General features: G+C 50.9%; 1 protein-coding gene across 26 annotated transcripts in view; it reads left to right on the forward strand.

Annotated features, from left to right (window-relative positions):
* The window catches only part of EXD3 (exonuclease 3'-5' domain containing 3), a 297294-nt gene that overhangs the window by 166816 nt on the left and 106095 nt on the right, over positions 1-24383 (forward strand). For 2 of the 26 annotated variants that reach the window (XM_065036178.1, XM_065036184.1), the window contains one exon: positions 14099-14605. The exons of the other annotated variants lie outside the window; for them this stretch is intronic. In XM_065036178.1, the coding sequence (XP_064892250.1) occupies positions 14099-14101 (3 nt within the window). In that variant the 3' untranslated portion in view covers positions 14102-14605. Of the gene's footprint in view, positions 1-14098; positions 14606-24383 lie in introns of those variants that run through there. 26 annotated transcript variants of the gene reach the window in all.

The following is a 24383-nucleotide window of genomic DNA, read 5'->3' on the forward strand; positions in this document are numbered from 1 at the left end:
AGAAATGCCTTCCCTGTAAATTGTGGTGGTGGAACAGCTGCATGTTTTACACCACTAGGCATGGGAAGATGTTATTATTTGTCAAAGTGCTCTGTGCTCTGAATCATTTATTTACCTACATTTAAGGCTTTGACATTTAGGAGCTGATTTTGTTCAGCTGTCCTCTGCAGACTGTGCGAGGTTCACTAACACGTTGCTGTTGCTCTCGAGGAGGATCCCGGCTTGTGCGGCTGCTCTGGGGCAGGATGGTACCGCAAGCTGCAGCGCAGGGACTGTTCTTCTCCAAAATGGCAAATTTCTGCTTTTAAGGGGGTGCTCTGGGGCCACTGTGACCAACAGAGACCTCGGCACTTCATCTGAGAGTTCTTTCTAAAACGTCCTAATTCTCTGCAAACCTGAGAACAGGAGCTGAGGGGAGACCTTCTGATCTCTGAACTGCCTGAAAGGAGCTTGGAGCCAGGGGGGTCGGGCTCTGCTCCCCAGGAACAAGCGCCAGGAGCAGAGGAAACAGCCTCAAGTTGCGCCAGGGGAGGTTGAGGTTGGATGTGGGAACAATTTCTTCCCCAAAGGGCTGTGGGGCATTGGAACAGGCTGCCCAGGGCAGTGCTGGAGTCACCATCCCTGGAGGGCTGGACAGACGGACATGAGGTTCTCAGGACATGGGGCAGTGCCAGCGGTGGGTTATGGTTGGACTTGATGATCTTGAGGGTCTCTGCCAACCAAAATGATTCTATGATTCTAATCAGCCTTAATTAGGAGGGAGGCCAGATCCTGAGCTGTGCTTTCCATCCCGCCTGCTCTGGTTTTAACTGGGTTACAGACCTCAGGGCTCACAGGCTGCTGTGGGATCTGCCACCTCCTCGCAGAGCCCTGTGTTCCTGAGGGTTGATGTCCCTGCAGGCCCAGGCCCCCAGGATCACCCCAGTGCTGCCCACACGTGCTCGGCAGAAGGAGAGGGACAGGGGACACCCACTGGTGACCAGGGCCGTGCTCCTTCCCCCCGAGGTGGAGCTGGGCCTGACGTCTGTGCCTGCTGGGGCAGGAGGGACATCCCGCCGTGCTCTCCCGCCCTGGGGACGGGTCATCGCCTGCGATCGTCCCGCCGAGATAAGGGGCTGTGTGTGTGTCGCAGGAAGCGACACGGCATCCTGCCTGCCTCGCTCTGTCTGCGGAGCGAGGGCTTGTTTTGTCTCTTGGGCTTCTGTTCTGTAAATGATTTCAGCGAATATGTCAGCAAATATTGTTGCTGTAACAATTAATGCATGTAGTACAGAGCACACGGTAAAAATAGGTCCCAATTCAATGTTGTACCTGAGATTTCTGTAAAATATGTTTCCTCTGTCAGCTCCCTCAGCAGGGATGGATGCTCCCTGTTTTGCAGACATAAAGAATGGGCTTGCTTTGTAACCCTGCCAAAATACTGCCTTTTTCTGTTAAAACAATGGCAAATACCAGTTACCTCTGTCTGACTTAGAGCGGCAAGTGCAAGAAGGATTTCACCCAGGGGTTTCCCGGCATTGCTTCAGCTCGGCTGTTCGACTGGGGGCTCAGAACTAGCGGTGCTGCTGGCAATGTCGTGGCCAGGGACGGTCACCCCGCTGTGTCCCTGGGGCGCTGCATCCTGAGGACTCTGGTGGCCACGGAGAAGCCACCTGTGTGCAGCAGCTTTGGCCAGGCCTGGTGTTCCCTTTGCTGAGGAGCATTTTAGGGGGACTGAGTGAAGATAAGGTGAATTCTGTCTCCTGGTGACATGCAACCCCTTCACTCCTCCCCCAGAAAAAGTCAAACATTTCCCAGATTTCCCAGCCTTAAAGTCTTTGAAATAAACCCATTCCCGTGCCTTTTGTCTGTCACCTCTGCATGCATTTCAATATCTTGTCTACAGCTTTTCTTGTTTTCAGATATCCAAAAGCAGCTCTTTCAGAAAGGGGTGATGTGAACTGCATGCTGGGGGTTGTTCTTACATGATAAATTCAGCACGTTGGACCCTTACACTCGTCAGGAAGATCTTTGTGGAGCTGTCAGGGGCTGTTGCCAGTAGCCATAGGGTCAGCAACCAAACTGGCTTGAGCAGAAGGTCAGTGATCATCTGTTCCAGGCAACCTGGGGGAAGTTCTGTCACAGAGCTTCAGTTTGACAGAGAAAAAACCCCAGCCCAAGGCGGTGACCTGCTGGATGGCTGCAGTTCTGGATACAAACATCTGACACCCGTGTCATTTCCCAGGGGGTCGACATTGGCTCCTTCGGCAGGTCTGTCCATTCAAGGTTGCCTCTCGTGCCTGGGGCATGTCGGCTGCTTTGGCACTCGGGTGTGGACAGCAGGAGGAAACCAACTCCTCTCCAGTCTCCTAAAGAGACACTTAAACATGGACATCTTGCCAGATATTACCTGCATGGCTTTTTCCGTCTTGTTTTTCTGTGCCGTCTGACTGAAGATCCATCAGAAGCAGGTGCAGGCTGTGTCTCCCGGCCTGGCAGTGCCTCTCCATGGCACTCGTGGGGAGCCCGCGGTGCCCAGGACAGTCTGCTTCCTTTGCCTAAGGCACAGTGTCTGGCCTGGCCGACTTTTGGCAGTGAAAAACACTTAAGTCAAAGCAGATAAATTCAGGAAAGGGGCTGGCAGCCCTCAGCTGTGAGTAATGCCGCTCTGTGCGGCACCGACAGAGTGAAATTATGGTCTGAATGGTGATAAACTGAGGAGATAAACATGGCAGGTTCTTAGCTTTAAACCTTTATATCGCAAGTGTTTGTCACGACAGTTTGAAGGGAAAACAGTGTGTTTGCTGTTGTATGGGATCACTGATGAATTACTCCTGTTACACAAGAACCTCGTCGTTAAAGATTTGTAACTCTGCTGTAAAATCCTGGCCGGTTTGAGGCTCTGCAGGCAGATCTGGAGCCAGGAGGGCCCGTCCGCCTTCGGAAGAGCTGAGTTGTGCTTTACTTGAAAGCCTGACTGCTGCTCAGCTTAACTTGGAGCCCCAAGCTGTGCTCTGGTACGAGGGAGGGAGTGGGATGGGAGACAGGACCTGCAGCCATGTGTCTGTCTGTCTGTGTTTCTGTGTGTCCACGTGTCTGTGTTTCTGTGTTTCTATGTGTCCGTGTGTCCATGTGTCTGTGTGTCCGTGTGTCTGTGTGTCCGTGTGTCTGTGTGTCTGTGTTTCTGTGTGTTCGTGTGTCTGTGTTTCTGTGTGTCCTTGTGTCCGTGTTTCTGTGTGTCCGTGTGTCCGTGTGTCTGTGTTTCTGTGTGTCCGTGTTTCTGTGTGTTCATGTGTCCGTGTGTCTGTGTGTCCGTGTGTCCATGTGTCTGTGTGTCCGTGTGTCTGTGTGTCCATGTGTCTGTGTTTCTGTGTGTCCATGTGTCCATGTGTCCGTATTTCTGTGTGTCCGTGTGTCCGTGTGTCTGTGTGTCCGTGTGTCCGTGTGTCCGTGTGCCTGTGTTTCTGTGTGTCCGTGTGTCCATGTGTCCATGTGTCCATGTGTCTGTGTTTCTATGTGTCCATGTGTCCGTGTTTCTGTGTGTCCATGTGTCTGTGTGTCCGTGTGTCTGTGTGTCTGTGTGTCCGTTGTCCATGTGTCTGTGTGTCCATGTGTCTGTGTGTCCGTGTGTCCATGTGTCTGTGTTTCTATGTGTCCATGTGTCCATGTGTCCATGTTTCTGTGTGTCCCTGTGTCCGTGTGTCCCTGTGTCTGTGTGTCCCTGTGTCTGTGTGTCCGTGTGTCCGTGTGTCCGTGCCACCTCCTCGCCCCCTCGGGCCTCTCTCGCCTTTCCCAGCCCCTCTTTGCCTTGACCCTTTACCCTTTAGCTGTCGGGGCAGGGAGCCTGTTTGAACAAGACCGAGCACAATGGGAGGCTGATCCCAGGTGAGGTTTCACGGCTTTCCTGCAAGGAGGAGTGATTGCAATCATATCCCTTGCAAAAATAAACGTGCACAGAAGAAAAAACTCTCCGGCTCCAGCTGCAGTTTCTGCAACTGAACAGCCCTGCGTTTATTATAGGATTATCTGCAAATTCAAATAGGTTGTCTCTTTCACTTCACTGAATGCTCTGATCCTAAATAAGCAAATGACATCACCTATTCTGATGTCCTGTTTAACTTATGATCTCAGCCCGAGCGCTGCAGGATGTGAGAGGTAGCTGCTGTATTTCATTGTCTGGAGATCTGATATCTTCCCCCATTCCCTGCTCTTTCGGTTTCAAAGCTGCTGTCCCCAGCCTTTGAGAAAGGTGTTAGCATGGGGTTGGGAGTAGGCGGGGAGGAGGGGGAGGAAGAGAGGAAACTACCCTTTTTTTTTTGAAATTAGGTGCAAAAGTGCTCTAACAGTTGCAGCAACTGTTTCTGGTTTTTTGTGGTTAAGGTAACGAATTTCATTGCTGCAAAGCTCATCATGTGCAAGCTGATTTACACAGAGGGAGCCCAGTCTGGAGCAATCCATTTAGCAGGGACAAAGAAAAAGGCCTTATGATTAGATGAAGAACCCTGTGCTTGGGGCATTTTGTGAGAACCTTTGAAGCCAGCCTGGGAACTCCGGCAATATTAGTCGATAATTAGTAATATAGATCCCTCAAGCTGTCGTCTAGGTTGAAAATGTGCATGTCTCTCATGAGCCTCTGTCACACCAATCTGATCAGCAGGCTTTTTTGTTCCTTTTATGTGGGTTGCTCTGTCGGTCCAGATGATGATGAGAACTGCCAGACACCATCGTTCTCACTGACTTGTGAGCCACGCAGCTATCTCCCTGCTCCAGTGTGCCACGGCCGCGGGACCAGGGCGATGGTGGTTTGTGGTCACCTTTCCCGGCCTGAGCAACAGCCGACTTATCCTTTTAATGCACCAGTTGTCCTTTCCCATGCGCAGTGGAAAAACAGCAGAATTTAAAGGCGGCGTGTTTTGTCCAATGTTTCTGCCCCAGCAGACAGCGAGGGGTTTGTCTCAGGAGCTGCTTAGGACAAAAAGCATCTGCAGCTGAAATGGGGCTGAGGTGACCAGCAAAGAATGTCGACAATGTCAGCCCTCAGAGCCCGTATTTCGGCTTTTGAGCTGCCATCCACTGACATAACATCGCGTCCCCATTTGCTTCCTTTCAGCCCTGAAATCTCCTTGGAAAGGGTCGTGTCGCCGTCTAAATGAAGAATTAAGTAGGGTCACGTGCCCTGGATTTTGTTGACTTGGGAATGCTGAGAAAATGAATATCGTTTTGAAACCCTCTGTGGTTTAATAAAAGGTTCATCCGTAGGATGCAATTTGTCAGCGCCTACAGGTCAGGAAAACCTGTGATTCAGAGCATCTGTGGTTTCCCCAGATGTGTGAGTTCGCTGCTCACCAAACCGCGCAGGCAGCCCCGTGCCTGCCCACCGCCCAGGCTGGGGCCGCCTGCTTCAGAGCGCGATTGTTCAGCATGAAGGGTAAGGCCCTCTTAATCTTTTTGTTTATCCTGGGCTTGGCAATTTAGATGTAATCTGCAGCTTGTGCTGCGGAGGCTCTGGCCAGGAAGCACAGCTGGGGTTATTCTGCCTCTGCAGACGTTCGAGGGAGCGAATTGACCTCAAAAGGTGCATGTCCCGGGACTGTCTGAATGTGAGTTCAGTCCTGAACGCACCTGGCGTTTCATCCACAGGGATGTGGCTCGTTTTATTTGGAGTGGCTCTACACGACGCTCCCTCAATAGCTTTGTGATCATTTGTGGTAGCCAGTTGTGCCCCTTGCGAGTCTCCAGTTGAGATTTTGATTTGCTGATCTCTCAGGCTTTATAAGCCATAGCGAGGGCTCAGTGTGAGCGGTCGCTGTTGGGGACAGGGAATCGGGGACCGCCGGAGGGATGCGAGATCCCAGTGGGAGCTGAGCAAACCCCAGCTGGTGGTGCTGGGCAGGAGGGCCTGTCTGGCTCCACTGTGGGACAAGCAGGAGGGTCCCCAGGACGACACCCAGGTCCATCAGCACCCATCAGTGGAACCCCGGCCTGCAGCTCGCTCTGCCCTGCACTGCTGCCCCTGCAGAGCTCAGGGCCCCCCAGAAAAGGGCTCGACTGGGCCTAATTCTCGCCAGCGAGCCCGGACAGCGCTGCCTGGTTCCCACAGACTGTACACTTCCCTGCCAAGATTTCAGTATCTTCAGAAATTCAGCGGAGCATGAAGGTCACAGCGAGGGAAGAATGACAGCCTGAGACTTTTTTCCCCCTTTCACCAGCTCGGCGCAGACTGTTGTCTCTCCAGCGTGTTGACTGTTTTCTTAGGGTTAGCGTGAGGTTTATGTTTTACACAGACTAGTGGAAATCAGATATGGGAATGCAGCCGATCAGCTGTGTTTCTTCAAGGAAGACGTCTCACGTTGCAGACTTTCTTTCGCAGTGTCTGCAAAAGCTTGATTTCCAGTGACATTTCCTTTACAGATCTTTGTCTTTCAGTTCTTTTTGCAGGTGTATGCGAGAGAACGTACCCAAGGTTTTGATTTGTGTGTTTATTTCCTTTCTTATTCTCACTTGCAAAGCTGCAGGCGAATATTCAGCTTAAGGGGGGAAAAAAGCTGTTAACTTTTCATGGTGTTATGTATTACAGCGCTCAAAATAATAATGCCACGTTAGCCATTAGAGGTCAAACCTCCGCTGACAAGCAGATGTTGTCTTTTGAGAAAATGATCCTTATTCCTGGGAACCGGTTTTGTTCTCCTGTGCTAACTGCGAGAAAGGTATGAATGTGTGTTTTTTCCTGGAGGGTAACACTAGCTGGAAAAATGCTGGTTTTAGCCAGTGGAAACAGCACAAGCAAACAGCGATTGGCAGTGAAAACAGCACTTGTATTTAGCCTAGCAAAGAAAAGAAGACACAGTGTAGTGCAGAGTAAATGTCCTTTCATACAGTTCTGTACAAGACTTTTCCTCCCTCTCGCGGGTTTGGACGGACCGTGAAGTGCATTGGTCAGCAGTGGTGCCGCTGCACTGGGAGAAAGTAAAGCAAGGTCAGTGGGTGACAGTGATGGAGTGACTGCAAGGACGGCGAAGAGCTCTCTGGAGGAGGCAGTGACACAGCTCTAACTCCCCGGGGTCCCAAAGAAACCGTCCCCATGTTTTCTCTCAAATGTCATGAGAAAACAAGAGATTTGTAGCCAATTTAAGTTCTGTTGGATTCCAGTCCCCCGTGCCTCCTGAGGTCAGAGGTCAGTGTATTGACTCTGTCAAGAAGTCAAAATTCCCATGTTTTATACACTGTGGAGTTGCTCCTCTTTTTTGACATTGGTGCCCTTATAATGGTGTTTGTTTGTGTGTCATGGTAAGGATGGGGTGTCCCCCTCCGCTGTTTGAATAGCTGTATATTTATACTGGTGGGTTCTCAAGATGCCAGTCCTACAGCAATACAATTAACGAGTCTTCATTATTTGAGAGACCTTGTACATTAGAAGTCAAATAATGTCAAAGTTCTTGTTTCCTCAGTGGAGTGACCAGATTCATTATTAGTTCAGGTGAAATGAATTGATTTGAACCCATCCAGGCAGCCTCCAGGCCTTTATTTTCCCTTCACAGCCCAAGACGATCGAGTGTGGTCGGAAAGGAGCCTTTCACCTGAACGGTTTGTCGTGGGCCGTCTTGCACACAGGTGTTATCACGGCAATGTCTTCCCAAGTCCCGTGGGGAATCCCACACAAAGCCCTTGTCCCGTGCCGCAGTGCGGTTCAGCGCTGCTCTGTGCCGCAGGGTTTGCCGTCTCCTGCGATTTGCAGCGTTTGCCTGCGCGGCTGCTGCTCCCGGCAGCAAAGCTTTGTTCTGTGGGAGAACATGGGATTTCGCAGCATTTCTGAAGCTTTGGTTTGAGTCAGCATTGTGCACTGAGCTACACACACTCAGCTTCGATGTCGAATTTTGCCAGACAGCATTTATCTGAAGACCTTTAGGCATTAAACTGTGTAACTTCCTATTGGCATAAAGTGAACTATATCTATTATTCATAGTGTTAATTGCATGAGATTACACCCTTCACCAAAACCATATGTCCACGGACCCCTGCGGGATACAGGACATGATTTCCTTCTTCATCTGCTGCTGCGAAGACGTTTTCAGCCAATCACAGAATCACGGAATTGACTGGGTTGGAAAAGCCCTCAGAGATCATCCAGTCCAACCCTTGGTCCAACTCCAGTCCATTCACTAGATCATGGCACTAAGTGCCATGTCCAATCTCAGTTTAAAAACCTCCAGGGCCGGTGAGTCCAGCACCTCCCTGGGCAGCCATTCCAATCCTGACCACTCTGCAAAGAATTGCTTTCTAATCTCCAGCCTCAATTTCCCCTGGCAGAGTTGAAGCCCATGGCCCCTTGTCCTATTGCTGACTGCCTGGGAGAAGAGACCAATCCCCACCTGGCTAGAACTGCCCTTCAGGTAGTTCTAGAGAGTGCTGAGCTCAGCTCTAAGCCTCCTCTTCTCCAGACTAAACAAGCCCAGCTCCCTCAGCCTCTCCCCATAGGGCTTGTGTTCCAGTCCCTTCACCAGTCTTGTTGCTCTTCTCTGGACCCGCTCCAGCACTTCAATCTCTTTCCTGAGCTGAGGGGCCCAGAACTGAACACAATACTCAGGTGTGGCCTCCCCAATGCAGAGCACAGGGTAAGGGTCAATGGTGAAGATGGGAAGCAACATATGCAGGGTTTGGGCTTTTCAATAAGACCTTGTTCCCATAAGGTGCACGTGCCCTAAATGACTTACTTGGTGTAAGAAGAGACAATTTTGTGCTTGTGTAAACCCTTTAATCCAAGGGTCAGGCATCAGCCTTGAAGAAGTTGATATTTTGCAGTTATCTTGATGAAACAAAGCTATAGTGTGTGCTCTGACCCCAAGACAGGATTTTGCTGAGCTAGTCATGGATGCTGTCATTGAATCAGTCATTTTAAGAGGCTCAGGATAAATTTTTCTCTCCCCTCAAGAAGGAAATAGAAATCCCTTGGTAGCAGAGAAGTTTTTTATAGTGAGCTTATCTGAGAGTGTGCTGATCTGTACCAAAACAGTGGGGGTAAAGGCTTAGAGGGGGAAATGACAGCGCAGAGTTTTGGCAAAGGTGGAAAACATAACATTCGGGGCGCGCTTCTTGTCAGTCGTTATGTTTTCTCCAGACAAGTGAATTTAGATGATTTACCTGTCTGAACTGATGATACACCGTGTGAGTGGATCATTCCTTGTGCGGGGAGAGGCAGGGGAAGGTGCAGGTGAGAGCCTGTTTTTCTCTCATCCCCAGTAACTCCATTCCCACCTCACCTCGGCTTTGCTCTCGGTGGTTTCTGGGGGAGCTGCTCCTACTGAGGCATTCTAGTGAAGCGGGAGAGTATCATATGTTCAAGGTGAGCACAGCCAGGGTTATGTTCCTACTTCCCCCTTGAAATGACTGTGGTTACAATCAGGTGTCTGGCTGGCCCAGCACCCCCGTCCCCTGCCCACTTGCCGTGTTTGCAGCTCGTGCTTGGGCAGGGGGCACGTGGGGAGCCAGATGTTGAGACGGATCCAGCCAAAATGGGGGTTCCCATCTGCAGCTGGGTCCGTGCTCTGCAGTCCCAGGGGCTGCAGGAGCAGGTTATGTCTCAGGTGTCCGATGACGGGGACATGGCAGTGAGCGGGTGTCCTGCAGAGCACTTATCTCTGCGCCTGCGAGGGGTTTCATTTGACAGGCTGAATTCATGGGCTTGGAAGAAAGGGAGATGAGTGAGCTGGGTCCTGCCGGAGGAAAGAGCTGGTGGTTGCAGAGGAGGAAGCTGGCGACAGAGGAGTCAGAGGAGGAACACGGTTCCCTACAAACAAGGTCATGTGAATGGCTGTTTGGTGACAGGATGGAGTGATGGATGTGCGAGGATAATGGGTCACTGGGGAGTTAGGCTGAAAGCTGAAGCCTCTCAAAATGTGTCGGACATTGTGGAAAAGAAAGTTAAAAAGACATCCAGTAAGGCCAGACAGCTCCTTGCACAGCAGCCTGCCCCGCGGCTCTGGCCAGCCTGCTTCCCTTGGCCGATTTTTGCACGCTCCAATTTCTGACTATATAAATGAGCTGGGCACTAAAATGTTGCTCGTGTTTCCTTCTGTGCTGACAGCGGCCTGTGCCGAGGGGCCGAGCCTGCACTCCGAGAGCGAGCCCATCCATCGCCCCGCGGGCCTCCAGGCCATCCCTGCCTGAGCGGGGCCTTCCCGGGATCAGCAGCGTTTCGTGGCATTTACTGGAGGGCTCACATTACCCCAGTGAAAATAATCGGTTATGCAAAGTTACGCTGTTTAGATTGGGTTTCTTCAGTGTGGGCAGTGAGGTGTGAAAGTCAATCTGCTCCGCAGACCCCGAGGGCAGTTCCTCTGCGCTCACTCGATATGATAGCGGCGGGTTTGGGTGGCGGGAAAAGCTGGCCCTGGGTCGGGTTCAAAGGGACACAGGCGCGGGTGGGTACGGTGGGACTGGGCTCCTAAATCCGGCTGGGGCTGAGCGAGCCTGGCCTGGCCAAGCAAATGGGTTGTCTGAGAGGAGGGTGCGAGGTTTGGGTCTTGTGGGGCTGCGGAGCCGGGAGGAGGCTGGCGAGGGCCGGCCATGGCTCCCGACCGAATATCTTCATTACGGGTTTATCTGTTCACTTCTCTTCACAGACTCACTATCACGCACTAAACAATACTGTCGTTAGTAAATTCCCGTGGTCGGGAGAAGGACTTGCTGCAGCAGGAGTGGTTCATGGTATCCATCTTATACTTTTATTTTTTTTTCATGATCATGCTCCTTTTCCCCTTGATAGAACCACAGGTTTGGAGTTCCGATGCAGAAAAGTCCCTGTGGACCTACAGCCCCTCCTGACTCTTCGTTGCTGCCGGCTGTGGCTTCTGTGTCGTTTCTGCACACGGTGACACAGGTTTGCTCCCAGTTTGAGCTGGTGTGTCAGCCCGTGGGGACGCTGCCAGTGACCAACACCGCTGTGCCACTAGACCGTCTGTAACGCCACAGCAATGGCACGTAGAACTCCTCGTCAGGGGCTCACCGGCTGCTTATTGTTGTTTATAAGCACCAGAACATCCCAGGGTAATGAGGGATGGCCCAAGGGCTGCTGTCTTGGCCAGGTCACACAAAACCAGCGCAATGGGAGCCGTTCGGAAAAGCAGCACATGCGCATTTAATTGGGTGTCAGTTTATGCTGTCGCTGATCTGTGACTTGCCGCAGTAACATTCATATTCAGCTTTAGTGCCAAAAACAATGCTCAGCTGCTTTCTTACTTCTTAATGAAAAATACCTCTTTAGGGTTTCTTTGAAGTCCCCACCCCCGAAAATCCCCGCTATATTGTCATCATTGTTACTGTTAACAGCCCCTGCCAGTGTCGGAGCCTTTCCTGACAGATAGCTCTGCGGGGGCTTTGTCCCACGCTTCAATTCAGCCCTATACTATAGACAGTTTTAAATGGCTAATGACAGGCCTCCCGGGGGATTTCTGCCAAACTCTCAAAGACCTCCCAGGTTCAGAAGTGCAGGGTGTCCCTTTCCTGGGGCCAGCGCAGGAGCGGCGCACACATTCTCCTACCTAAGCTGCGTCAGCCGAGTTATTTTTTCAGTTGCAAAGCTCATCCATGGGTATATAGCTGGTTGCCGGGCAGAGGAGAGATAGCTGTGTCAGTCGAGGACATGGAATAAATAGAGGAAAAAGGTTAGGTGGAAAGTATCCCCGCTACTTGGAGGCATTAGTGCATTTTAACATTTAAAATGTCCTTTTTGAAAGTCGCAGTTAAATATGAAAGATGAAGACAGGTTCTGAATCTGAGGTGCAACGAGATTCACTCTTCCCCAGCCTGTGGTGATGGTACAGTGATATTTCTGGGTTACAAATAGGAATGATGTCTGGATGAGCCAGGCTGCTGCGAGCCGTTTTCAGAGGAGAGGCAGAAACGCTTGAGTCTGTCGGAAATGGGACGGGGACACTTGTGCTGTGATTTCATGAAAGTTTTGGGTCTGTGCTGCCGGATGAACCCGTGCGCCCTGTCTCACCTCTCCCCACCCCAGTGCCTCTCTGAGCCCCCCGTGCCCCAGCACAAGTGCTGGTTTAACTGCAAGGTGGCTGCATCGGGGAACTGATCCCAGTTGAAATGGACCTGTCAAAACGAGCTGGTTCATTTGAACCCAGCTCAGTGGGTGCTGATGCTGCCCAGGGCCCTGTGAGCGCAGCCCTTGTCTGTCCAGTCGCAGACGAAGGAGAATTTGGCCGGTGCCGCGCTGTGCCAGGACGGGCGGCCTGTCCTCCGTGCCTGCCCAGTCTCGGCTCAGGAGATGAAGCCTCAGCCTGTCTCAGCCCTGCCCTGTCGATATCTATTCATTTTGGACCCAGTTCAGAATCTGGTTTGGTTCAAATTGGTTCTTCAGCTGTGTAAATGAAGGACGCAGCGGGGTGGGTGGTGTGTAGGCGGAACCCGTACCGTTTTGATCAGCTGGTAGCTGGTGTGCACCTCGCCGCAGTTTTGCATCGTGACTGAATACAGTTCACAGCTTCTGAGTGCGTTTCTCACTTTATTCATAGTGAAAAGGGCTATTCTTAGTGATTAGCAAATGGATTTACCAGAGAATATGTTAAGAATTGGCTCATTGCTTGTGCTACCAAATGCAGCTAAATCTTTGTTCCTGGTAAAGGAATCTAAATTAATACATTTTCTTCTGTATTAATTTCATTTTTTATTGAGGAGAAAGCTGCTGCCTCTCAAAGGGCTGCTGTGCCTTTAACAGGGCTGCTGTGCCTTTAACAGGGCTGCTGTGCCCTTAATAGGGCTGCTGTGCCTTTAACAGGGCTGCTGTGCCTTTAACAGGGCTGCTGTGCCCTTAATAGGGCTGCCGTGCCTTTAACAGGGTTGCTGTGCCTTTAACAGGGTTGCTGTGCCCTTAACAGGGCTGCCGTGCCCTTAACAGGGCTACCGTGCCTTTAACAGGGCTGCTGTGCCTTTAACAGGGCTACTGTGCCCTTAACAGGGCTGCCGTGCCTTTAACAGGGCTGCTGTGCCCTTAACAGGGCTGCTCTTGCATGGGGCAGCTGAGGCTTCATTCAGCCTGAATGAAAAACTCTTCGCCTGTTGCTGAGAGGAAACTGGTGGTGGATGATTTACTTGGAAAGCCCTACAGCAACAAGGTTATAAATGAAGAGGGGAAACACCAGGAGCACTGTGATCTGAACCAGAGGAAATGCAGGAAGCCTTGAAGTGACCTTATGTAAATTCCTAATGATGAGACTTAATTGAACTCATTTTTTCCAGGGGTTGTAAAGATCAAAATAACAACAGCCTTGAAATGCAAAGGCCTCTACTTAATGCATATGAATGTATGGTTGCATACAGGCGAAAACTGCCCTGGGTTTGTGTCCCCAGCCCGCCCAGCAGCTGCAGACTGGACCTGGATTTTTTCTGGGAGCTCCGAGCGGGGCAATGGGGCTGCTCGAGGTGCAAAAGCAGCGCCTGGCGCCTGAGTCCTGCCATCCACCCCGTGTGGTTGTTCTGAACCCGGCGGCCTGGCCGCGGAAATCCCGGCGAGGAGAAACAGCAGCGCCGGAGGGGTCACCGCGCTGTGCCCTTCTCAACGAGGTTGGTTCTTGACGTGAAATAATGCAGGCATGTGTTCAGTGTGAGAGTGTCGGAAACTGATACGGAGACTGTCAAGACCAAATTGCTGTGCTGTTTCTAGAGCTTGAGATTTTATTCCTCTGTGCTTGCGTTCCGCTCTAGGATTCATTCTCCTCTGTTGTATTCATGCATTGGTGGTAACATGAAGAAGTGCTGATCTGGGGAGAAAAAGCAAGTAGTCACTGCTGTGAAAAATACTGATTCTGGTTCCTAAATTCACTGGGCTGGTGTTTCGCAAGGGCTTGCAGAATTTGGTACCCACACACACTGAATGTCTGAAACACCAGGTGCCAAAGTGTCCCGAGTTTCATTCAAATACCAGATTAATTGATCTATTTAGATTCATAAACACTACTAAAGAGCCAGAGGCTCTGACCCAGTGAGAAACTGCGGATGTGGCTGTGAACAACAGGCTAATGAAGATGAAAAACCTCCCCTGTCCAGAGTAATCCAAACACAGCCTTACGGACGAGCCTGCTGGCCCAAGTGCAGCTGTTTGTCTTTGCAGTAATCTGAACCCGGAGCAGAACCCTGAGAAGCAAAGGGGACGGTGGCTGTTTGTACGTGGCGAAGGTCGGTTGTGCTGCTGCCCGAACCCAGGAGGTCCCCGTGGTGGAGGTGAAGCCGGTGCCACCGCGGTGCCGCCGCGGCTCCAGGGCCAGCACAGCCCGGCTCCCCGGCTCCGTCCGACCCAAAGAGAGCGAGCAACCCAACGTCTTCCCTTCGGAGGGAAGCTGGAAAGTCTTCTCTGTATTTAAAGTTCCCATGGCTGCAGTTGGAGTTTGGCACACAGTTGGCCACGGGGTTATCTGAGGTCATGTACTCAAATAGTTGTAGATAAAACAAGGGCCTGTTTGGATTGGAAATCTCCAGAGGGCTTTTCCTTTGCGCGCGGGTAATGATATTGCAGGAGGACGTGAGCCAAAGTAAAGATTCGGCTCCGTATGCAGTAGCTCAGTAAAATAAAATGAGCAATGGAAAAAAATAAAAAAAGGAAGAAAAAATAAAAATAAAATACTGTTTTCATTACGTTATTTTCTGAACTTGCTGTTGGGATGGAGGAATTGCAGCCAGGGAGAGGGAGCCCTGCAGCACTTCAGGAAACTCCCTGAGCTGCCGAAATTCACTTTTTGGCCACACGGACCTGCCGGCGGCTCAGCCTGTGTCCCCCCCGCAGAGCAGGGGACACTGCCGGGTCCCCCCAGCTCCTCTGCTGAGGGGATTGCTGCCAAATACCCCTACCAGCTGGGCGCTTAAAGGAGGGAGAAGTTAATGGTGTTTGGAAGTTAAAGAGGGAATAAGATTCCGTCAGTCTCTTTCACAGGCCCTTGGGCTTTTGTGGGAAACTATTTAGTCCCTGCTTAATGGAAGACTGCAGAGCAGAGCACATTTGGGCAAGAAACATGATTCAGTGTTTTTCCAAGCTGCCATTAGAGAAAAGCGTGTGCCTGTAACAACAGCTCTTCCTTGCACGCCGCCTGTTGCAACCATCTTCATGGATTCTCAGCCGCTTGTTACAAAAATAATGGAATTGCAAAAGCAAAATTACAAAGGTGGGGAGAAAATGAGGCCTTTGGGGACTTTCTGTGTCCCTGTGGTGGACTGTGCTGTGGTGATGGATGCTGCTATAAAAGCATCGGCCAACAGGGAGCGAGGAAGTGAAGATGAGACAAGAATGAGGAGGAGAAGCGGGAGGCAAAGGGGTTCACCACACTGCACAGGGTGTGCGGCTCAGGATGCCGGGGAAACCCAACCAGGACTTTGCTCGTGGTGCTGTGACATCCTGCCCGGGCCTGGGGACAGCGCAAGGGCTGCAGGGGCTGCGCAGGCTCGGCTTTGCTGCCTGTCAGGGAGCAGCTCCATGTCCTGCCCGGTCTCTACGGCTCGAGCTCTCAGCTCCTACAGAGGGTTCTGGTACGAGGAACCCCGTGCCCACACCTGAGCTCCCGTGGAGCACGGTTGGGCAGGTCCTGCCGCGGCGCTGCCCTTCAGACGCGTGGCCTTGTGCCGGTGGCGTGTCGGCAGCGCCAGAACACGCTGGTCACGAGTGAGGAGTTGCTGTTTGAGAAGAGAGCGTGTCCCACACCATGCGGGGTCACCCAGACGTTGCACTGACCTGCTGTGTGTCTTTCAGGGCATTCCTCTGAGAAAGAGGAAAACCTGGTGCAAATACAAATTTCATTTCACAGAATCACAGAATGGTTTGGGTTGAAGGGACCTTCCCAGCTCCCCAGTGCCCCCCCTGCCATGAGCAGGGACATCTTCACCAGCTCAGGTTGCTCAGAGCCCCGTCCAGCCTGGCTTGGGATGTCTCCAGGGATGGTTCATCTACCACCTCTCTGGCCAACCTGGGCCAGGCTCTCACCACCCTCAGGGCAACAATTTCTTCCTCATGTCCAGCCTGAATCTCCCTCCTTTAGTTTAAACCATCACCCCTTGTCCTGTCACAACAGGGCCTGCTCGAAAGTCTGTCCCCATCTTTCTTATCAGACTCTTTTACCTATGGAAATGCCGCACTAAGGTCTCCCAGAGCTTCTCTTCTCCAGCTGAACACCCCAGCTCTCTCAGCCTGTCCCCAGCAGAGCTGTTCCAGCCTCGGGTCATTCCTGTGGCTCCTCTGGCCCCTCTCCAGCAGGTCCTTGTCATGTGTAGAAGTTATCTGAAGACAGCTTGCAGCTTGGTTACGCTTGTTTATTGTGTTGGTTTTACGATTGCTTGCTGAGGAACTCCAGACGTGATGTTTTGTTGGTGGCTGTGGGTGCAAGGAACCCAATTCCTACCCAGTTTAGTGGGATTTGCATAGCCCGCTCCTCTGGCTGCTGAGAATTCAACCTCAGCCAACCAATCTTTATCTACATCTTCGTTAGAGTTCACTCAAGGTGCTCCGTGGAGACTCTGGGAGTTTGAAACATTGTATTAATCAATCCATTTATTTCTGTCCCGTCTGGATGGAAACAATGTAGGTTTCTGGCACAGATTCTGGAGTTTACTTCCTCACGATTCAGTTTCTGCTTGTAGATGCTTCAAATGTATATTCACATTCTTTCTGTGAAGCCCGTTTGTTAGCAGGGAAGGAGTCACCAAAAGGTCACATATTCATCAGGATTCATTTTTAGAAAAGGAACGAGGCTGCGTGCGTGTCTCCTTGGAGCATTGGCCCTGCTTTTCTCCTTATAGGGAGTATTTTAATAATGGTAACACTGGAGTATTTCAGCTTATGGGGATGTACAGCCATGTTCCCAGTGAGCCTTAGTTGCAGTCAGTGCCACCGGCCCCTTTTCTCTCTCTTTGCATCCTGTGGTTTTATGTGGCGCACGTTACTACGGCCTTTTCTGTACCTTGTAGACATGGTGGTTTTTAATGTGTTTACGGTGTGCTTTTAGCACTTATCTCCATAACAAATTGCTAATCAAATACTTTAGGTCTATAGTATTTCATCAAAAGCACTTTTGAGCCGCCGGGTTTCTTTCTGAGTGTGCACTGGGAAAAAAACACAAGTCCTTCCTGACCAGAGGAGGGAAAGCAGGGGGCTCAGCACTCACAGGGGTCCTTCTGACGGCGCACAGACCTGTGTACACATTAACGGTTTCTCCCTAGAAGCCTTGAGCACAAATCTCCTTTGGGTGAGGGTTGGAGAGCAGCGACTCGTCACCGGTTCCTGCGGGGGCCGTGTGTCAGTGCTGTCCCTGCAGCCCCGGGCAGTGTCACCCGTCCCCGTGCTGGCGGGAAGGGGACAGGGTGACTGGGGTGTCAGGAAGCACCGACGGGCCGTGCCCTTCCAGCTGAAAGCCAGATGGGACAAGTTAGCTTCCATTTTCTAAGTATTTTGTAGGAATATGAACTGTTTCCCTAATTTTGTGTTGTGTTAGTGCTTCATGTAGTGTGCCTGAGCTGCCTTTGAGACCAGAGCAGAAGCTTTGCTGCTGCATTTGCATTTCTTATGGGCCCCTTTTAAGTCTGGAAAGGCCACACTAAGGTCTGCCGGAGCTTCTCTTCTCCAGCCGAACACCCCAGCTCTCTCACCTGTCCCCAGCAGAGCTGGTCCAGCCTCGGGTCATATATAGAGACCTGCTGCTGACATTGCAGCCCGTGTCTCTCACTTACCTTTCTCAGGGCATAACCCACAGAATGGCATCTGAGTTTAGCAGATATTTGGCTCTCTGGCCACATATTACTTTTACTATACTATTGCTATCTAGCTAGCAATATTACTTTAGCTCCGAAGACTTGACAGCAGTGCCAAGGGCCTGATTTGCAGCGCACCAGTAAAACCGGGAGGCCGAGGGAGGCATTCGTCACCTGAAGGTCTGTGTGATTTAACTGAACACGCACATCTGGCAGTTTTACGACGGTGACATTCTGCATTTTTTTCCCCAGCAGTAGAGCAAAATTAATCAGAAACGCTTTGGAACAACAACTGTTTCATGGCGATCGCGGTGCGGGTGCGCGGGGAGGCCTGTCATCCTGGCAGCCCGGAGCTAATTTGCTGAGACATTCAACCTCCTCTAAATCTCCACTAGAGAATTTTCGCCTTGCTGGTCGTGGGTCACTTGTGCTAATTTGGCATCTCTCTTAGAGCCATTTACATTTTTCTTTCAGCACAAACACTTATCGTCTCTAATAATGAGAACGCTCCTGTGCTGGGTTCTGGGGGTGGTGGTGAAAGTCGTTCAGATCTGAAGAGAGGCAGCTGTTCTCCTTGGCTCACCAGCGCGTTTCAGGCATTTGTTGAGCCTACAGAGGAAACACATTCTTAAAGTCTGTGTCAGGAAACCGGCTTCGAAGGCAGAAAAGTCGTGTGAATTTTCAGTGTTCCTGTAAGACCTATAATTTGTTACAGCACCGTGGGTGCTGCAGTTTGTTTGTGGTGTAGCTTAGTGAAGCCTCACGGGATTTACGCTGCAACACATTTAGCAGATTTTAATCTAACGTCGCTGAGCTGAATGAGAAGTTGCCGTATGAGACGGTTGGGTTGGAACGTGTGGTCATTAATATATAGAGACCTGCTGCTGACATGAGTCCAGGACCACGGGTTTGAGTGTAACCTGGCCAAGAAACGAGCTCTTGTTGGTGCAATACAAGTAAGACTGTTCCTAAAATAATTGAACATGAAACACGTGAAGCGAGTCAGAGACCCTGCCCTGTCCTGCACATCCCAGAGGGGAAAGAACAGCGAGACAGTTGTGCCTGATGCTGGTGGGCTTGAAGGCGCCGGAGAGACCATTTACCAGGGAGATCTGAAGGATGTTTTATTTGGTGCAGGTGATGAAGGTGCCAAGACCTTCTGGAGGAGGACAGTGGTACAGGAGGGAGACTGTGAGGTCTGTGAGAGCTCTTGCACAAGCGGAGTGCGCTGCAGAGGCCAGAGCAGAAGTGGCAGAGCAGAGCTGGGCGCTGGTGGCCCAGCCGCCCTCTGCAGAGTCCCAGAGGGGTCGTGGGCCTCGGGGCAGATGGAAAAGGAGATGGTGGGACTGAACCTGGCTTCCTGAATAGTCTTTGCAGATTCCCCCTTCTGTGCCAGCAAGCCTTGATTTCAGGTTTAAAGTGAAAACCTCAATTCAAGATCAATCCTTCAGGCCGAGGTAACGTTTTTCCAAAACATAAAAGTCCAAACCAGCTACTTCCCAGGAGCAGGAAACCTCTGAGGGGGAGATATTTGTGTGTTGCTTGTCCAAATGACAATGATTAAAGGTTTCCCAGCAGGCTCGTTCCCTCGTTAGAGATTTGAGCCTCTGCTTTGAAGTTCCATCTCCAGCTGGAAACTCACACAAACCTTTGGACCAAGAGCACATTTTCCTCTGAAATATTTGGTATTGATGCTTCGGTACAAATCTACTGTTTGTGTGCAGCTTCTGCTTTGGGACTCGTCTGCCTTGGCACAGCACAAAACTGGCAAACTGGGATTAGTGAATGAGGGAAAAGTCCATATTGCCCTGGAGAGGTATCTGGGGATCTCAGAATGTCCAGCTTTGAGATGAACTCTCATCACAACCATTTTGGGAGATGGAAGTATTTTGTATTCCTCCCCTTTCTTCTCTGTGAATACAGAAGCTTTTAACTCTCCTCCATACCAGTGATGGATCTCTTGGAATTACAGAGCATAATCCTCTGTCTTTTTGGAACTAGGGAATCTTTGAAACACAACTGTGGGAGGCAGCTGTTTCGGCAGCTGGAGCGGGGTGCAGGTGCGGGTGTGAAGGTGACGCTGCGGGCGGGTGCGGAGGCCGAGGCACACGGGACAGCGCTCCCTGCTTGGGGCAGTCGGGGGAGGGCATCTGTTTCTTCTCTTGAAAATGCATTCCTAAGGAACCCAGGAGAAACGAGTGGCCTACGGACAAGGTCACACAGAACCACAGAATGTCAGGGGTTGAAGGGCCCTGGAAAGCTCATCCAGTGCAATCCCCCCATGGAGCAGGAACACCCAGATGAGGTTACACAGGAAGGTGTCCAGGCGGGTTGGAATAATGTCTGCACAGAAGGAGACTCCACAACCCCCCTGGGCAGCCTGGGCCAGGCTCTGACACCCTCACCCCCAACAAGTTTCTTCTCAAATTTAAATGGAACCTCCTATGTTCCAGTTTGCACCCATTACCCCTTGTCCTGTCACTGGTTGTCACCGAGAAGAGCCTGGCTCCATCCTCCTGACACTCCCCCTTTCCATATTGATCCCCAGGAATGAGTCCCCCCTCAGGCTTCTCCAAGCTCCAGAGCCCCAGCGTCCAGTCGCCCCAGGAGGGACCTGCAGGTGGTGGGCTGTGGCCCATGCGGTCCAGCGCACACCTGGACTCAGTGTTGGAAGACATCAACACCGCTCATATGCGACACTAAATGTGCTCTCATTGCTGCTGCTGTGGTTGCCCAGACGGGCCGGCAGGCTGGGATGGATGCTGGATCGCTGCATCTTACTTGCAGGGCTGCTTGGTAAAGGCTTTCAGAAAGCATTTCCATGGAAGAAAGTCCTGTCTCATCGTCCGGCCCCCACCCCCAGCCACAAGCATCTTTGTGTAGCCCTTCCTCATCGATGTTTTCCCATGGCAAGAAGTGCCTAGTTCAGAAAGCATCAGCCCCAAGCCCTTTGATCTTTTCTTTCTCAAGAGAAAAAAGATTAAAAAGAGACAAGAAGTTAAGGATTTGTGAGGGGGAACGGAACATGAATAGCAAATTCTGCTGCGGAGGTCGCCTCCCCCTGGCTTTCTTCCTGTGTGATGGGGAGGAGGGAAGGGTGCGGGGGGGGGTGCTGGGGACCCCGGGAGGAGGGGAGTAAATTGGGGGCAGAGCAGTGGGGGTGGAGTGGCGAAGCCCTTCAAAAGGAACAATGCTTGCAGGCTCCTGCATTGTTAGGTGGCCCTTTACAGAGAGTGCCATGAATACAGGTTATAAATTCTTTGGCCATTGAGAGAGCTCTCCAAACCTGACTCCATCCTGCACTAAACCGGGCCTGGGCCCTATCAGTTGCATAGCAATGAATTCATTTACATCTGGATAGTTAATCTCCAATTCACTTGACAGTTTATCTCACCCTTGGAGGAGCGAGCGGTGCCTGCTCCATTGTGCTGCAGCCAGGCCGAGCATCAGCCAGGGTAGCACCTCTTTCTTGTGCGCAGCAAAGATAAGAAGGGTGGCTGTTGCTTTCCAGCTTATGAAACACGCAGTTATTACCCCAAGCCGCTTGATTCTGCGGTACTCTCGCTTGACATCCTCCCCATCTTTACCCTTGGTCTCTTCAATGTGGAAATGCCACATCCCTCCCTCGGTTATTGCTGCAGTACAACTGAAGTACCGCTTTCCTAACATCAGCGTCATTCGATGAATGATTTTCACAATCCAGAACTATTTAATTTGTTCCCATTCACTGAGGTCTCCGGTTTTGCACTGATTTCGATCTCTGCCTGTTCTGCACAGATCCCGAGGAGGAAGCGCTGCAGTGTGCTCAGCGGAGCATCCCTGGGGTGCCAAGGGCAGAGCCAAGGGTGTCCCGTGGGGAGGGGACAGGCGGCGCTCGCCCAGACCCCATCAAGAGCAGGCCGGTCTCTGTGAGCCAAGGCCGGTTGAGTAGCGCTGGTTCAGCCCAGAGTGACTGAAGAAATAATTAAAGTACCACACATCTGTCCTGGTTTTGTTAAAAACCAAGTTTCTCTTTTAGTGAGTTTGCCTGTCAGCTAAAGCTTCATATAAGCTGCATTTGCCTGGAGAAACCAGATGCATGTTTTGGTGAACATAGCAATGGCATGTGAGGTTATTGATAAGCATGGATGGACATCTCATGAGAGGGGCAGCGAGAAACAGGTGACCAAGAAACTGACCAACAGAGTATAACATCCCATTCACGTGAACACTTCACGTGGGAGATCACGAGGATCTCATCCCTTTTCCTCATGGCGACATTAGGAGAGGACCTTGCTAGTCGTCCCTGTGAACTGAGGCCAGTGACAGACTGAATCCAGTTCCATTGGCTGCAGAGTCCAGTCCAGGACTTCGGCTGCCGGCTCTGCAGTTGCTGGGACTTTAAAGATTGGTTTTGTATATTTTGTATTATTTTCTCTATTTTTATCAGTAGCATTAGTAAAACACGTTTAATGTTTCCAACTGTCTTCTGTCTGCCCTTCTTTCCCTCCTGATCGCCTGTGCTGAGTGGGAAGGGGGAGAGGGGGTTAACAATACACCTGACAAGGTTTTATTGTCACCCCGCAACCAAAACCCTCGACAACGTCTGACTGGGCAGGGATGTGGACAGAGAGCCCGTTGCTGTGAGGCTGCGTGTGCATGTGGAGGTGAGAACACGGCCTGTTTTGGCAGATCAACCGGTTCCCTGTTGGCGTTAGGAAAGCGGCTCAGGAAAGGAGACGTGGGGGTCAGAGGACGAAGTTAAGCATGAGAATTCCTTGATTTACGCATATTTTTAAGCTCCAACTTTAGTTTCCTGCAGTCAGTATTTGTATGTATTTGATGTGGTTTGGACATGAGCTGTAAAAGGGCCACTCTAAATTAAAATATCCCTCTTCTTTTATCTGGAGTGGCTGCGGATCTTTAACCGGTCTTTTTGTTTCTTCTAACACACAGCACGCTCAGTTCTGCTCCGGTCACGAGAATTGTGTCTGAGAGGTTTAGTGTGGTTAACACTAAACAGTGAAAACCAGGGAGATAAAGCAAAAAGTGATGTGAATTTAACATCTAAAGTAGAGGCAGGAAAGCAACTTTGGCTTTTTCTGTAAGTACTAAAGGATCTTTCATTTGTCTGCAACCAGGAAAGTCCGAAATGTTTCCTTTGGTGATGAAAGCTCAACTTGTCCCCAAGTCACAAGCAGCCGTGTGGCTGAAACTGGAAGTGAAGCTTCCAGAGATTCGTAACAAGCCCGTGTGGAGCGTGAAGCTCCTCACAGTGAGTGGCGACTTACCCCAGAGACCTGCGCCAGCCTGTGCTGTGGAACATAATGGGGTGGATATTGCGTTCTTGAGGAACGCTGCTCGTAACATTAATAGCACAGTGAGCACCGTACAAGCACAGGGCAAAAGGCAGATGCCCCATCCCACAGGGTTTATCCTGTAAGTACAAAGATGGAGACAGAATGGAGAATACGAGGGGGCCGGAGCACAAGTGTGATGGAGCGGCTGAGGGACCTGGGGGGTTCAGCTGGAGAACAGGAGCTGAGGGGAGACCTTCTGATCTCTGAACTGCCTGAAAGGAGCTTGGAGCCAGGGGGGTCGGGCTCTGCTCCCCAGGAACAAGCGCCAGGAGCAGAGGAGGGGGCTGTTGGACGCTCCGCAGGTGTTGCTGTGCTGGCTGTAGGTTGGAGATCAAGTCAGGAGGTTTTCACAAGAGGACACAAAGTGGAACTTGCTTTTTTACGCTGAATTTATATTTTCTTTAAAAAGGCCTGTTGTACTCCAGCCCGTTTCCCATTCCTTGCTTTACCCAGCCTCAGAGCGCTGTGGGTCTCCTGCTGCTGGAAACCCAGGTTGTGTTTCCCCTTCCGAGTCCCCAGCGGGGACAGCAGAGTCCTTGCAAGGTTTGAGCTATTGCTATTAGCAAACTGGCGTTTATTTCTTTCCGCTTCTTGTGAGATCAGCCATTTGGTGTCAAGGTGGGAGAGTCTGGGGTCGGCCAGCTGCTGGGATCGACCCGCTGAGAAATAACGTGATTAATTGCTCAACAGCTCCGATACCAACACGGTGCATCCTCGGACCCTTGGGTCATTAGCCTGGGATTTAGCGTCATCTTGGTGTGTGAGAGCAGAACAAGGACTTACCCAAGCAAAATTATGGTTTTAGCCTGAAAATCTAAATTTCAGGATTCAGTGTTTGGTAAATAAATTAATGCATGTGAAAAAGCAACATCTGTTTCAGACCATTGAAAAGAGTGGTTTTCCTACAGAAACGAGACAGGGTTGTGGGTTTTTATGCTTCTTTTTTGTGCTCAAGTGGGAGAGTGAGGGCTCATTCCGTCCCTACTCGGCCTTCACAACTCCTCATCTAGTGAGTAAATGCCTTTTTATTGTTCCGTGGTGTAGGAACAAATTGCTGTTCCTTGTTTTAGAGCCTCATGACCCACAGCCATCTCTCCATGTGAAATACGTCTTCTATCTCTCTTATCTGGTTTGTGGCTTTTGTTTTTAAAGCAGCCTAACACAACTTATTTCATTTCACTTCTGTGTACATGTTTAAATAAAAATAAATTATAATAAATAGCATTCATGTAAATGTTATGGTTAATATTTAAACTGCACACAATTACGATGCTCAAAGTCGTGTTTTCCGTAGCAGCTAACGAAGCCCCTTGCTGCCTCGCTGTATCG

This window comes from Columba livia, chromosome 19 (assembly GCF_036013475.1).
Source record: "Columba livia isolate bColLiv1 breed racing homer chromosome 19, bColLiv1.pat.W.v2, whole genome shotgun sequence".
Classification (NCBI taxonomy): Eukaryota; Metazoa; Chordata; class Aves; order Columbiformes; family Columbidae; genus Columba; species Columba livia.